This window comes from Corvus brachyrhynchos, unplaced genomic scaffold (genome assembly GCF_000691975.1).
Source record: "Corvus brachyrhynchos isolate BGI_N302 unplaced genomic scaffold, ASM69197v1 scaffold175, whole genome shotgun sequence".
NCBI lineage: Eukaryota > Metazoa > Chordata > Aves > Passeriformes > Corvidae > Corvus > Corvus brachyrhynchos.
The window spans coordinates 7,361,840-7,375,193 of NW_008238448.1; the positions used below are offsets into that span (position 1 = coordinate 7,361,840).

Below are 13,354 nucleotides of genomic sequence, written 5' to 3' on the forward strand. Positions count from 1 at the left end.
TATGTAAATTCCTGAATGGCTGGAGCCACTAGCATGCAGCAAGTTACGTTTAAGACTGAGAGAATCACCTATGAATGTTTGAATTCATGGTAATGGATATGCTTTGCTGCTCTTGAAGCCAGGCAGATTCAGCAAAACCAAGTTAAGCAAAATTATAGAGAGCTGGATACTCAAGAATACTGATGAAACTTCATCAGTGAAGTGGTTACACTAAGATGCTGCATATATGTGTGCATTGAATTTTACAAGCTAGGTGACAGACAAAATTTATCTAGCTCATGAATGAACATTAAATAAATGCTTACTATTCAAAACAGAAAGATACAAAAAGAATCAAACTCATACCCAGGCTATGCTGAGGCATAGGAACACACAGAGGATCCTCACAGGTATCATCTTCAGGAGAAGAGCAAGAACTCTGACTGAAAGGATGCTCTTTGCCAGTCTTTTTGGTGCAATTTAAACCTGGATGCAAACCTGAGATTAATCATTATGCTCTCCTCTGTTTGTAGAAAAAACATGCCAAATGCCCCCCTCCCCCTTTGGTGATTACTTAAGGCCTCTTGCGCAAGTTTCTGGTGTTATTTGCTCCAGATAAGTTTCTACAACACCAACATGCAGGAAACATCAAGAATTCCAGGAAAAAAATTGTCTAAAACTGTTTCTTGTAACTGGACATTCAGCAAAGATGTATGTCAGCACTGGTAGGATCCAGCAGTGCTTACCTGCCAGAAAACACACACTCAATGGGATGGGCATTTAGCTGCATAATCAAAGAGCTGATATTTGAAAAAGGGGGTCATTGCTTTGCCCTTTCTGTGTGACTGTGTTCTGCTGCTGTGAAATACACTGGATGTTCCAAAATAAGTGCTAGTCTAAGAAAGATTGATACAGTCTACCTGTGACCATGTGGCCATCAACCAGAATTAATTCCTGAGGAGGGCAGAGCCCAGTTTGCATCAGTTTATACAACTGGATCTTACTGGTATTTGTGTAATACATGATGTGTTTAACACCATACTGTCTCTTACACAAATGGTATATTATACTTTTTCCCAAGTCAGATTTGTTTAAAATATGAATTTATGAAGAGCACAGCAGAGTACTTGAAAATGTCCCAGAACAGACTTTATGCATAATTAAATCTGCCTAAGGAGTCTTTTTTCCTTGATTGGTTCTATATTGGGCATAGTCTGTGTATGGCAACTTATGATAATGTCCTGGTGCTGTGAGCTCTGTAACAAGCCTTACTGTTACTGAGGAGGGCATACGTGGCTGTCAGCCACTTGAAAGATGCTGCCCATCTCAAAGGCTTTCACTGCAGTGAGCAGGAATGAGAAAAAAACTTTGCTAGAGTAAATGTGGGTATAGTCAGTTGAAAAAACTACAACTCTCTTGGCATTTTAAAACTGAATGACATTCACAAGACTCTCCATCATCTACAGAGTGCATATTCTGCTTTAGAGGGACAGGTTTAAGCTTAGCTAGGACACTGTAAAACACATTAAACTCAAAAGAGCCGATTTTAGCTTTGGATGCATTTCAACCGCCTCACAGGTTTTGTCTTGACTTCCTTTCCTCGGCTTTTCCTCATGTTTTTTGTCTTCAGGAGGCTTGCACCCTCTCCACCTGAAGCTCACTGAAGTTGAACTGGACCCTTTGTTTCCTCCCATTTCTGGCCTTGAATTTCATGCTTCTCTTGTCTAGGAAAACCCTCTTGAACCTAACTTAACTCATACTAACATCACTAATAGCAAGTCATATCCTCAGGTAGCAGAAGGGCTCAGTACAATGGTATTACATTGATTAACACCTACACCTCCAGGATCGAGCTTTGCATGACAAAGGGTTTCTGTTATATTTAATGCTTAATCTTATTTTACGTGTGTGCATTCTGAAACAAGATGCTTTGTTTAATTAAATTTCCTGCAAGAGCTTTGTAGATGTCTTCTGTTGAACCTCCTGCAACAAACTTCTAATTTCAGCAACAAGAGAGCCCAACTAACTTCATCAACAAATGTCCAAACACATCACATATTATCTTTGCTCAGTTTGAAGGTCAGGCAGCCATGGAAGTATTGTTTGGTTGATAAAGGCACATAAGGCAGCTCCTGGACTCAAAGCAGATAATCAACCAGATAATAATATACCAACATCTGCTAACTTCAGAGGATTAGTGGTGCTTCCCTACTACAAGTCCTACACAGTTTTTTTCTCTCTGTTGCAGCAGTTCTGTAAAAGAACTATAAAACCCCTGGAGGGCAATTAAATGCTTAAAGGAGGGAAGCAACACAATAGGAGGAAATCTTGCAGGATTAGGATTAATTATTTCACAGAACAGAGTAAAATGGGCTTCATCAAAAATATACCGTGGTCCGTGAAGAATGTCCCACTCAAACTCAAAAAAGCTAAATTTTTGCCTCTAAAATAAAAACAAAAGTCTGATCACACAATCTTGTGATCTTCATGCTCAGGAACACAAGAATTGCAGGTGCAACTTTGTGGGTTCTCCTTGTGCATACCCTCATGGACCCTGCTTTACCACAGGATCACATGTGATATTTCTTCCACTGAACCCCTTCTGCCTCACACTGAGCATGGGGATGGTGCTCCACAGGCAAGTATTTGCCCAGAACTGTACACTCTTTTCATTGTAGGATGATGCTCTGCAGACTGCTCAAAGCTTCAAGGATTTTCCTATGGTACATTGCAAACATTCATTCCCCGGCCATGACTTTCCCCTTTTCACAGTTGCAGAAACCAGGTGAGAAGGTTAAGTCAAAAAGTAGTTATTAATTTTTGGGATCCGTTTTGATAGTCTGAAGTCTTCAGAGCACACCCCATGTGCAGATCCCACTGCTGGCAGCTGCCTCCCTGTGCCTGCACAGCAGCTCAGGAGGAACAGCTAGCAGCCAGCTCTAAGACACGTGAGTGTCTCGCTTCTGGCCCCACAGGAGCTGGGTGATCAGGGCAGGAATAGCACCTAATTCTGCAGGGTATCAGCTATAAGTAAGAGACCACTGTGCCCCACCCTGTCTTGCTAACTATATGCATTAAAATCATGCAACAACTAAAGCATCCTTCATAATTCAGGTGTGAAATGTCACTTTGGTTCTAACTTTTCCCAGTTTGTAGGAGCTTGATTTTGTGATCATCAATAATACCTTAATATTATATTTGTAATTTAAAAGGCCTTAAAAATCAATAGTAGTAAGAGCACAAAAAGCAAAAGAATTTCTGCCTTTTCAACCATGCTGACAGAGGATGTGACAATTTGCTAGGTGGTGTTCCAGGCACTGGTCACCAGGCTAACAGGGGACACAGCAAGTAGCATGTTCCAGACCTCCTCTGACCCTGAGGGATGGCACAGCTCTCTGGTGACACTCAAACACAGTGAACTTAACTCTGGTCCAAGTAAAACTCAGCCACCAAGGCTAGAGGGACTGGAAAAAAGTTGGTATCTGATCATAAACATTAGGTAAGCTAAGAGGGGTTTCCTGCTTGCTGCGAAGGGAACTGCTGGGGGAAGCTGGGGTGAAGGAGGAGCTTCTCAGGCTTTACAGTTAAGGGCTGAATCCGTGCCTGACCTTCAGCCTGTACCTCTGCTTTCATGCTGCAATCATTCAGTCACTTCTGCCGGTGTTTGCTTGAAAGGCTGGAAGCCAAGAGCTAGATAAACTTTGGATTTTACTTTAATTCAGGGTCAAAGGACAGAAGTGCAGTTCACTACTTCATCTGCCCTGCTCTTGGCTGAATGCCACAGTAATAGTCGGGGAGTCTGGGTTTTAGCTGTGGTTTGTGTGCCCTAGATGTGAGCCTCACCTTGTTTGCCCAGCACTGTCTGTGTCCCCTGCCCTACCACCAGTTTCCAAGTGGTGCCTTCTGCTCCTCTTACCTGCTCATTCATGACCCTTCTCTGGATGCTTTGTCTTAGACTCCATTCTCCTTCAGACTCAGCTCTCATGTTCACTTTCTCTTCGTATGTTCCTCAGACTACCTAACTCTTTTGGAGTCATTACTAGTCAATCCCAGCACTTTGTCCCACATTTTCCCCATGCCATGTCCCAGAACTGAGGAAACCAGAAGTCCTCCAGTCTGTCCACTTTATTTGATTCTTTCTACCTCTATCTCTTCCTCATTCACTTTTTTTTTTTTTTTTTTGCCTTTGGGGTGAGATTCCTCTGTTTTGTGCTACAGTGGTCTTTGGAAGAGTCACTGCAAGCTCAAGGTGTGAAAGAAAGGCCACCAAATCCTTTAATAAACTTCTATAAACTGACAGGTACAGACTTTTCTAAATACAGGTAACTTTTACTATAGGCTATGGTCTGACAGTCACGTATGATAAAAAATTATTTAGAAAAGAGAAATATACTGAGCTCTCAGTATACAAAATAGGGGCATTAAGTTCAATTGCAATGTACTTGCTTGCCAAAATTAATACTGAGAGTATTATTCTATTTTTAAGAGTTAGAAGAAATAGGAGGTCTTTTCAGGCCTCTTTCTGGTAGACAGGGGATTGGACACCATAGGAAGGAGCTTCCAGAGGCATGAGTCTTGCCAGATCTCTTTCAGGGCCCAGAGAACACAACTGTGGGCTGGGATGCTGCAGACTCTCTGATTAACTCTGGCATAGGACTTCATTTAAAGATCAGGCTTCTTGGATTTACTGACTCTGACCCTTCTGACCACTGCAGCAAATGCTCCTCTCCAGAGATTTAAATAATTTGTGAAAACTTGAAGATACCAATCAGCAAACCAACTGGAAGAATAAGCTGATTTTAGTTATGGTGAGCAATCCATAAAATACTAGCTCATATCCATGAAATGTGTGTAATTACAGATTACAATTGTAATTGTAATTGTAAATTGCAGCCAAAATCTAAACCAGGAGAGGCAATAACAATTCTGACCTAGCAGAGTATGAATACAGGTATCAAAGTGACAGAGGTGAAAGGAATATATTTTTTAAACCATGTTGCAAATATATAAATAATATCAACTTAAAGTAATATCATAGGTGGTATAAACTGAACACAGGAAGTGGAAGGGACTCAACCAATGCTACTCAAGTGGCTGTTTGCAGAACAGGGAGGAGAGCGGGCTTGCCAATCCTTCCCTTGCATCCTTCTCTCCAGCCTCTCGACACATACTGCTTCAGCTACATGGAGCCATGGGAGAGGTCTTGCAGCACAAAATGTTCGGGAAAACTGCTTTGCTTGGTGAGAAATTGAGTGTCAAGGCTGGCAGTGAGCTGTGCAGCATGGCTGGTTGCACGGGTGCAACAGTTTTGTGAATACACCAGTTCGGTGGTGTGGAGGGGCCATCCCTCGTCTCAAGCTGTTGTTAACCCCACCTGACCCTAGTGAATGATGCCTTCTTCTCACCTACTCCTGAGAAATCTGCCTTCCTCTTAGATTTTGGCCCAAGAGTAAAAATTCAACTACATGAAAATCTTAATAAAAATGAGGTGTAGGCAGTTTATCATGCTGTGGAGACTCAGATCCAGGGAAGATGCTCAGCACCAGCCTCACCAGACATCTGGGCATCAAAACTGGAAAACTGTTGAGGCAGCATGAACTGACTGTAAGGTCTCTTTTATCAGTGCAATGTCCTTCTGTCTCTATGATAGAGCACTTGAATGTGCTATTTAGAAATACCAGGCAAACTTCTGTTCTTCCATAAGTAGCTAAAAATAAAGACCAGGATACACTTCCTATTTCACTTCTTAATGCATCAACTTGAAATAGTGATAGTTTCTAGCTCTGAGTGTATTTCTTTTGTTGAATGATTTATCCACAAACCTAATTTGGTTTGCTGATACACCCCTCAAATGCACTAATCAGATTTTGAGCAGGTACTTTCAGACGGCATCGCAAACTCTTTGCTGGTCATGATCTGTGCTGTGAATTTGCTTATGTGGATCACATGGCAAATTATTACCAGATCCAGAGAAAGAAAAAGCAAGTAAAATGCAATCAATTTCTGCTGCAAATATTAACATTTTTTGGTTGCATGGCACTGAATATATTAGAGTAATTTTTAAATATTTATGAAAAAAAAGAGGGGTATGTGGGAATAATGGCTGTACAGTGTACTGCGATGTGTCATATAGCAAATGAAACTTATTCTGAGTAAAATTTGAGAAACTAGTCAATATGCATGATCTGGAGTAAAATACCTGTTCTTGGTCATTGACACTACCTAGCACATCCCAATAGAAAATATATTCATTACTTTGTGGTAAGCTAAGTTAAATAGTCTTCAGCAGTAAAATAGGCCACTTTCAAGTTGCCATGTACTTTGATCTATGTCACCAAACAACTTTATTAGAAAACTTGAAAACCTATGGAAACAAGTCACATTTATGGGGAAATAGGTCCAACACATGCCTTTAAACAAAGAGCAGAAACTACTGGTGTGAAATTCAGGAATGACTGAATCAAGTATGTTTGATCCAACCATCAAAAGTTTTCTTTGTCTTGTTTGGCCATCTGTAGAGCACAGGTAATAAGCTCAGACTTTTTCTGTAATAATCAAAAATTTATTGAGAACAGATACAGAAAAAATAACCATCCACAGAGATAAGCACTGCTTAGGGAAGACGTTTGGGCATCTCACAATGTTGTTTTACAGTCAAAACTGCACTGTGTAATGTTTGGTAAGTTCAGTGTCTCAGACAGAAAAGATTTGCTTTTCCTGTTCAGGCTGGTCTTTGTCAAATCGTCCTTTACACGTCTCCAACCTAAAACAGAAAGAAATGAGTATTTTAATGTTCTTCTAATGGAAGAAGCCTATGATGACATGTTGATAGTGGTATTCATACATAGTTGTATTAGTTGGGAATTAAAAATGTAGCATTTAAAATACACAAAGGCAAGGGATTATTTCGGATCATGACACTATCCATTTATCCATCCATTAAAAGAAACAGTAAAGCAGAAGGTATACTAAAATCAAAGTAGAAATACTTCTGTGTCAAAATGGTAAACAAAGCCAACTTCTCTAAGATGCAATGGGCTTAACTTCAGCTGTCCATGCTCAGTGTTTGAAATGATTACAATATTCTGTGTTCATTTTAAATATCTCCTCGGCCCTGTGGTCGAACCTGTTTGACATTGCCTAAGTTGTGCTGCTGTCCATCTACTGACAGTCTGTTGAATGGGATGATTTTCATTGCAGTTTTCTTCATGGAGTACCACCGGTCACGCCAGGTTGCCCAGATAATGCCATTGTCAAATCCCGATGGACCAGCATCTTCTGATGTGTACACACCACCTAAAAAACATCAGTTGGAGCAAAACAGTTGGTTGCTTTCTAAAATAGTTACTGTGCCCATACATTTTTCTGGTCCTGACACCTCCATGGCATCCCTGGGTGTGCTAACAGACCCTGTTCAATGCCTTTCTCCCCATTTTGCTTCTCTCAGGATTGATTCTCCCACTTTGGAATGGAGAGCAGTCATAAATTCCTACTACTGGTGTTAACAATTATTGCAAAGAATGGGCTATGCCAGCTTTGGAAAATCCAGAAGGCAAAGTGTACTCTACAAACGTGACTCGTTTTCCTTTGTCACTGAAATGTGGTGTCCTGGATTATAAGCACTTAGAAGACACTTTACCTATATAATATTTCCCATTGAGGTGGCCAGCATGACATCTATTCATCCACCATCCAGACCCATCTTGCTCAGCACAGTTGCCTTCATAGTTATCATTGTCATTATCATGGGTACTGAACCGCATGCCATTGTGGTAGGTGTAGGATTTATCACTTTTGTCATCTCCAAAATCATATCCATCCAAGGCATCCCCGGCTTCACCACCGATGAAGTAGGCGTAAGTCAGTCGATACTTGTCTTCTTCACTTCCCACTCTGAATACAGCATAGTCAGCAGTGCTGTGAACAAAGGGCAAAAATGCTGAGTGTGAGCATGCTGCATTCCCAGCACATGCACAAATGAAAAATACATCAGTGTTAAAACTGCAGAAAAGGCATTTATTGCATCCTAGCATTTTAAAAGGAATTGTTTTCATGTGACTGTGGGGCTCAGTTCAGTGACACACATCCAATCAACTTTTGTGCTCCAGTATCAGACATGTTTTCTGACTACTAGCCTTCAGTGATGTATGAAATATCTACATTACCAGTACACACACACACACACACACATATATATATTTATATACATATATAATCTCCCAGGTTCACAATAGAAATTAAAAAAAAGAACAGAATAGTTCAGTTGGAAGGGACTTAAAATGATCATGTGGTCCATAAGATATGTAAGACAAAGAAAATTGAAGAGAAGAAACAAATTCTTTCAGCCTAATAAATGAGTGCTGACAGCATGTGGCCTTCTGACAGGCACGTGTACCTGGCAACAAATCACACCCAGTGACTGCTGTCACAGATACAAGCTCAGGAGACAAAGCAGTTCCATGCACACATTAGTTGGTCTGAGAGTTCATAATTTTTTAGGAGCAAACTTTTATCAGTACAAACTGATGCAGCAGTGGGAGCAGTAGGTTTTAAGCTGTCATTTTCAGAAGCATCATGAACAAATACCTTTTTTTGCCACTCCAGTCCTCCAGCTCTATTCGTAAGGTGTATGGCAGAGTGGACTGTGTAGTTATTAAATGCATCTTTTCATTGCCCAGCCAGAACTCAGTGGTGTCATCTGGAGACAGATGTCCAAATCCTTCCTTGTACTGAACCCAATTTTTACTGAAGTCTTCGCTCCCATCCAGTCTCTGGGGAAAAAAACCAAGAACACCAGAAGCAAAAATAAAAATCTCAGTCAAAAGGATATGTATAGGATGTAGGTAAATAAAAACAGTGCCCATGCAGTAAGTTGGTTTATAGAATTAATACATAAGTGGCATACCCTCTGTAGTACTGTCCAGCCGTTGCCATAGGAGTCAATCTCACAGTAGACCAGGAATGACTGCTTGGCTCTTTGAGGCTTGATAAAGTATAGACCACTTTTCCTTGCACCTTTATTTGCAATGTCTTGACAATCTGAAGTAAAGATATTCAAAAGATCATTTTCAATCTAGCTACAATTCTATCCTCACATTTATTTATATTGTAACTTTCTTAGTGCAAGAAATGAAACGAATCTAAATACCGTTCTTGCAAAGTTAGCTGCTTAGTCCACATACTTCAATGTCATTGCCATAAAAAGTCCTACCGAGGGTCACAGGACTTGTGTAAGATGAAGATGAATTTAGTTTCATGTAGAGTTTAAGCAGTGTAAAACACAGTCATTGCATTGATTTCTACAGCAACAAAGAAAGACACTTTCAGACCTAATGGAATAATTTTTTTTTTCCCACATGGCTTAGTAGAAATGTGATAGTGAGTTATCTTCTGCTTGTCCCAGGTCTGTGGAAACTCTACTCATGTCCCTCATGTTTAGCGCACATTTTGGGATAATGTATTTTGGCCAAAAAGGCCAAGCAAGAACTGTGTTCCACTTGAACACCTTGTCTGCAAAACATCTAACTTTTACTGACAGTATTTATAATTTGCAATTTTATATCTCTTTACAGAAGTCTATGACCCATAAGATTACAATAAATCATTGCTGTGATGCCAAGCAGCAGCACTTGTAGCTGAATTAACCCTCCACCACACAAGAATAATTTTGCACACCTCTTCCAGTTGTCTCCTGAATTTCAGCCCTGTCTTTGCACGGCTCCTGACAGAGTAATTCCAGCTGGGCAATCTTCTCTTTCAGCTCTGTGATCCTGTTGCTGTTCATTATATGTGTATCTGTCAACTGTCTGGACAGAGACACATAAAAATGGGTTGTTGTATCTGCCGTTTGTGAGTGTGTAATACACATTTATTTCCCTGGACACACAGCTCATGTATCTAACGTGCTGCTACATGCACCCCTGTAAAATGGGGTGCCTTTATTAGCACTGATATTTAAAGTTAAGGACAGGCAAAATAGGAAAGCACATGCTTAAGCTCATGCAAAACTTAACCACATGCAAAACTTGACTCTAATCAGCAAAACTCTAACCAGTAATTACTGTACGAGTATAACTCTATGGAAAATTTTACTTTGCTCTCCTGAAGTAAATGATAAACTGTTCCTCTTCAGTTATGGATGTATTTGTAAAACATAACTGCTGCAAATAAACTGCTGTAAGTGTCAGAATGCCTAAATAATCTTTGGCAAACGTCACTGAAGTGCAGATCTTTCTACACTCGGGTCAAAAAACATATCCTTAAGATTTAGAGACATTAATGATGTTTTTCAATTTTATTTTCAATGTCATCTTATAAAAGACTACCACTGAGTTTATAGTTACTTATGATTTATAACTATGTAACTGAGCTAATTTTCATGGATATATGCAGCAAAATTGGCCAGAGTGAATGAGTGCACAAACATTCCACATACTCTGCTTGATAGCAAAAACACATGACCTCCAAAGGTCATGAAAAAGATTTTAGGGATAGCTGGCACAGCAGGAGAAACATAAATAAAAATATTGCCAGGCTTCATGACATTCTTATCTTGCACTTCTTGCACAATTAATGGTTTATCCAGGTGAGCAGAGAATTCAGTATCAGATCCTCATGATCCTTTTGTGTCTTGCTAGGCAGCTACTAATCGCAGTGTGGGCAGAACTGTCCACATGAGCACAAAAAACCTTTCTGAGAGAGCCTTTTTGGCACTTGATAAAAGAACAGAAAGAAAACAATTTGTATTGTCACTAATAAAAGAAGTGGAAGATACCTACTGGATAGTAGTTTCATGAGACAGTATAGTGTTTTCATATCTCATAATTTCTTCCATTATTTTCCTGGACTTTTGAGTAAAATCATCAATTGAATCTGTAAAACAGACAAAAGTACAAAATAATTGCAGTTAGGCAAATTTTAAAAAGAAAACTAGATAAATAATATTTTTCAGTTGTGTACTTATTTTTTATATGCTCACTTGGTAAAGTCTGCTTTTCTGAAGGATAGAGGCCTTGGATGTGTTGAATCAGATGTTCTGTTGTTACTGAGGAGTTAGAAATTCGCTGCAAAGTTCTCTCCATTTCCTGCAGGTCATTATCCACAGCAGGATGGTATTTATTAAGGAAATCTGCAATGCCACAAGTTGTTGGGCAGAAGCTACCCTAAGGAGTAAAGAGAAATAGTTGGCAATGTTTCAGGGGAAAAGAAAGCAGAGCGGAATATTTGGGCAGAGGAACTTTCAGACACTGCTGACACAAACGATAAGGGATAAAAAAGGGCAGGCATTTGCAGCAGACTTTTTTAGAGACAGTTTACTTTCACAGTAAGTGCACACATAGCAAGAAAACAGTGCACGCTACTATTGTAGCATCTGCTGGATATGTGCTTTCATCCACAGCACAGCCTCCCGTACACCTTCATCAAGCATATACCGCTATCAATAAATAACAGGTTTAAACAAAGCACACCTAATAGGTACTGAAACCAATGATGAAGTTCAAGTGATAATGGTAGTTAATAATCAGCATAGGAAAGCTTTAGTTACATTCTTAAGATAAAAGGAAATTGCTCAGGTACTTACAAATCTGTCATCCAATATGCAGCAGTTTTCTCTGGTAGCAATATACTGAAGAGAAGAAAGAGGGCCATTTTTAGTGGATTTTTCTCCAACACCACTTTCTGTGCTAACACATTTCCTAAACATCCTTCACTTACCGCCACACTGGTAGAAAAGAGCAGGGAGAGGAGAGACCCCAGGGAAGCCCAGCTGCACAACCTCAGCCCCATCGTGACTGTCCCACTGGGTTGTGCAGTCAGCAGCTGAGAATGTTCAACCTAGCACAGGGAGGCAGCAGTTTAAGGCAGCAGGCTGAAGCTGGGGGCGGGCACTGGGAGGTGGTGGGAAGAGGTGGGGTAGGGATTTGAGGTGCATTCCCGGAATTTGCACATACACTCCTCCCATTTTCAGAAGCTGGTTCCCACTATAGTCGCCTCTCTCTGCTCCAACCAGGTCTCGGGGGAGGCAGGAAGGTGAGACAAGGCATGGGGATGCTAAACCTAGTCACAAGTGTAATGAAACTCACACATCGCTTTGTGATGGGGCCTGGCAGAAGTTTCACTTTAATAGCACAGGGAAAACCCACAGTAGTATCTGAATTATGTGTTACAACTATCAATAACCTAACAATAAATTGTATTTTGCAATTACATAGGCCTTTCCTCATGCAGATCTCTATGTGTTTTGCAAAGAGACTCAACATCATTTTCCCTATTCTATGGATGACAAAACTGAGGCAGAGAAAGGTATGAAGCAGCATATCTGGGAAATAAGTCTGTGGTATTTCTCATGGGCAAAGGAAGTGTGAATGTTCCCTGTCCTTCAACACAGTGAGTTCATTCCAGGGACTTTGGTCAATGCTTCCTTCCTGGGGAACTAAAGTTGTTGGTATCTGCCTTATTCAATACAGCTACAAGAGTGCTGACAAGCCCTGTCTTCTGCTATGGGCTTTGTTCCAGGCAAATTATTTTAGTATGTCCTTTTGCATGCTATCTGCACTGGGAGCATTAACACCTTTCCACTCATGACCTAAACCTGGTCTCTAAACTATGGCTTCTGCAGAGAAAGCCTGATTTTGTGCTTGTACAGCACAATGTGTGATAAGACAATGTTGAATGAGGCTTTTGACTCACTTACATGTTTGACCACATGATGAGAAGAATGGTGAGACTGGGGCTCATTGATAGATCTGTTGTTACTGGAGTCAGCTTTGTGATTTCAGGCAAATTACTTCATCTCTGTACAGCAGGATCAATGTTTCAACTTGGCTTAATAGGTACTTAAAACATGGAAATAAAAGCATTCTATAGGACCCAGGTTATTAGAAAATTAGATATAATTACGGCCTGAAACATGGAGAGTTCCTGACCTGTATATCCTCTTTTCATCTGGTCAAATCGGGTCAAATAGTAGGTTCCCATCATGTTCAGAGATCCACCCACATATTGCCAGAAGGAAATGTGAGCATTTAAGATGCTAGAAATCAAACTGATAGGACACTTATGTGAGGTTGAAGCATTGTTCCTCCGAGCGTCAGCTTTCCAGTAACTCTGCCGATGACCGTGAGTTAGCTGCCAGGCTGCCAGAAGTCTTTTCCAAAGGATGACCGATGCTAAAGGTTTGTCTTTTCAAATCTGGTATCAATTAACTTCGAGAGCCATGCGCAGAATGTGCTCTTGTTGACCTTACTAATAGAAATAGGACATGGCTCCACCTTTTACAGGGTTACTTCTGTTTCCTAAAGAGTGAAAATAAAGTAAATAGAACTGGGTAGAAGTCTGTCTGTTGTGTTTTTTATTGTTGCTTCACTGGTGCTGC

General features: G+C 40.4%; 2 protein-coding genes across 2 annotated transcripts in view; both read right to left on the reverse strand.

Annotated features, from left to right (window-relative positions):
• FGA (fibrinogen alpha chain) overlaps positions 1-452 on the reverse strand; it is a 7,224-nt gene extending 6,772 nt beyond the window's left edge. Inside the window, exon 1 of the mRNA XM_008635650.2 lies at positions 346-452. Within this exon, the coding sequence (XP_008633872.1) occupies positions 346-396 (51 nt within the window). The 5' untranslated portion in view covers positions 397-452. The remainder of the gene's footprint in view (positions 1-345) is intronic.
• A 6,067-nt stretch (positions 453-6,519) lies between these two features.
• Positions 6,520-11,818, reverse strand: FGG (fibrinogen gamma chain). Its single transcript, XM_008635652.2, has 10 exons — positions 11,695-11,818; positions 11,561-11,605; positions 10,958-11,141; positions 10,758-10,851; positions 9,655-9,785; positions 8,885-9,018; positions 8,566-8,750; positions 7,619-7,896; positions 7,106-7,275; positions 6,520-6,742 (listed from the first exon to the last, which is right to left on the reverse strand). The coding sequence occupies exons 1-10, from the start codon at positions 11,764-11,766 to the stop codon at positions 6,728-6,730; spliced, it is 1,308 nt and encodes a 435-aa protein (XP_008633874.1). The 5' UTR covers positions 11,767-11,818; the 3' UTR covers positions 6,520-6,727.
• Positions 11,819-13,354: the final 1,536 nt, after the last annotated feature.